This window comes from Tupaia chinensis, unplaced genomic scaffold (genome assembly GCF_000334495.1).
Source record: "Tupaia chinensis unplaced genomic scaffold, TupChi_1.0 Scaffold000197_1, whole genome shotgun sequence".
NCBI lineage: Eukaryota > Metazoa > Chordata > Mammalia > Scandentia > Tupaiidae > Tupaia > Tupaia belangeri.
The window spans coordinates 8,486,079-8,486,925 of record NW_006159672.1 but is presented as its reverse complement, the minus strand read 5'-3'; the positions used below and the strand labels follow the sequence as shown (position 1 = coordinate 8,486,925).

General features: G+C 67.7%; 1 protein-coding gene across 1 annotated transcript in view; it reads right to left on the bottom strand.

The window, feature by feature from the left end:
- GJC2 (gap junction protein gamma 2) overlaps window positions 1–847 on the bottom strand; it is a gene marked incomplete at its 5' end in the record, with an annotated part of 2,575 nt that extends 1,728 nt beyond the window's left edge. Inside the window, one exon of the mRNA XM_014587233.1 lies at window positions 3–847. Coding sequence (XP_014442719.1) covers window positions 3–847 — 845 coding nt within the window. The remainder of the gene's footprint in view (window positions 1–2) is intronic.

Genomic DNA, 847 nt, shown 5'->3' with positions numbered 1-847 from the left:
GGCGGCCTCGCACAGCGTCCTGAGCGCTGCCCAGGCCCAGGTGGGCCATCTCGCAGAGATTGAGCAACAGGCACAGGCAGCTGACCACGTACATGACAAGCAGGAAGACCGTCTTCTCCGTGGGCCGCGACACGAAGCAGTCCACCACATGTGGGCAAGGCTGGCGACTACAGGGGAAGAAAGGCCGCACCTCGAAACCATACAGCAGGTACTGTCCCACTAGGAAGGCCACCTCGAACGCTGCCCTGACCACCAGCTGGGCCACGTATACGCGCATCAGGCCCTCGCGCTGGATGCGCCGACGCCCATCGTGCTGTCCTGCTGGACCCTGGGCCCCCGTCGCCTTGCCATCCCAGCCCGCCCCCTTGGCGGCTGCCTCATCCACAGCCTCCTCCTCCGCGTTTTCGCCCAGGCCATCAGCCGCCCCTGGCTCCTCCTCCTCCTCGCCCAGGCTCAGCATGGGCTCCTCCTCGCCCAGGTCGGTGGGCTCTGGCCAGCCAGGTGGCGGCAGGGGGGACCGGGGCGGACGTCGGGGGGACCGGGGCGGCCTGCTGGAGCCTGTACGGCGGCGGAGGGCGCGTCGCCGCTCTTGCTCCGAAGCGCGGGCCAGGCGGTGGACCGCATAGCCCAAGTACATGACAGAGGGCGTGGAGATGACGACGATCTGGAAGACCCAGAAGCGCACATGGGACAGGGGGGCGAAGGCGTCGTAGCAGACGTTGTCGCAGCCAGGCTGCCGTGTGTTGCAGGTGAACTTGGCCTGCTCGTCCGAGTAGATGGACTCACCACCCACTGCCGTCAGCACTATGCGGAAGACCACCAGCACCGCCAGCCACACCTTGCCCAC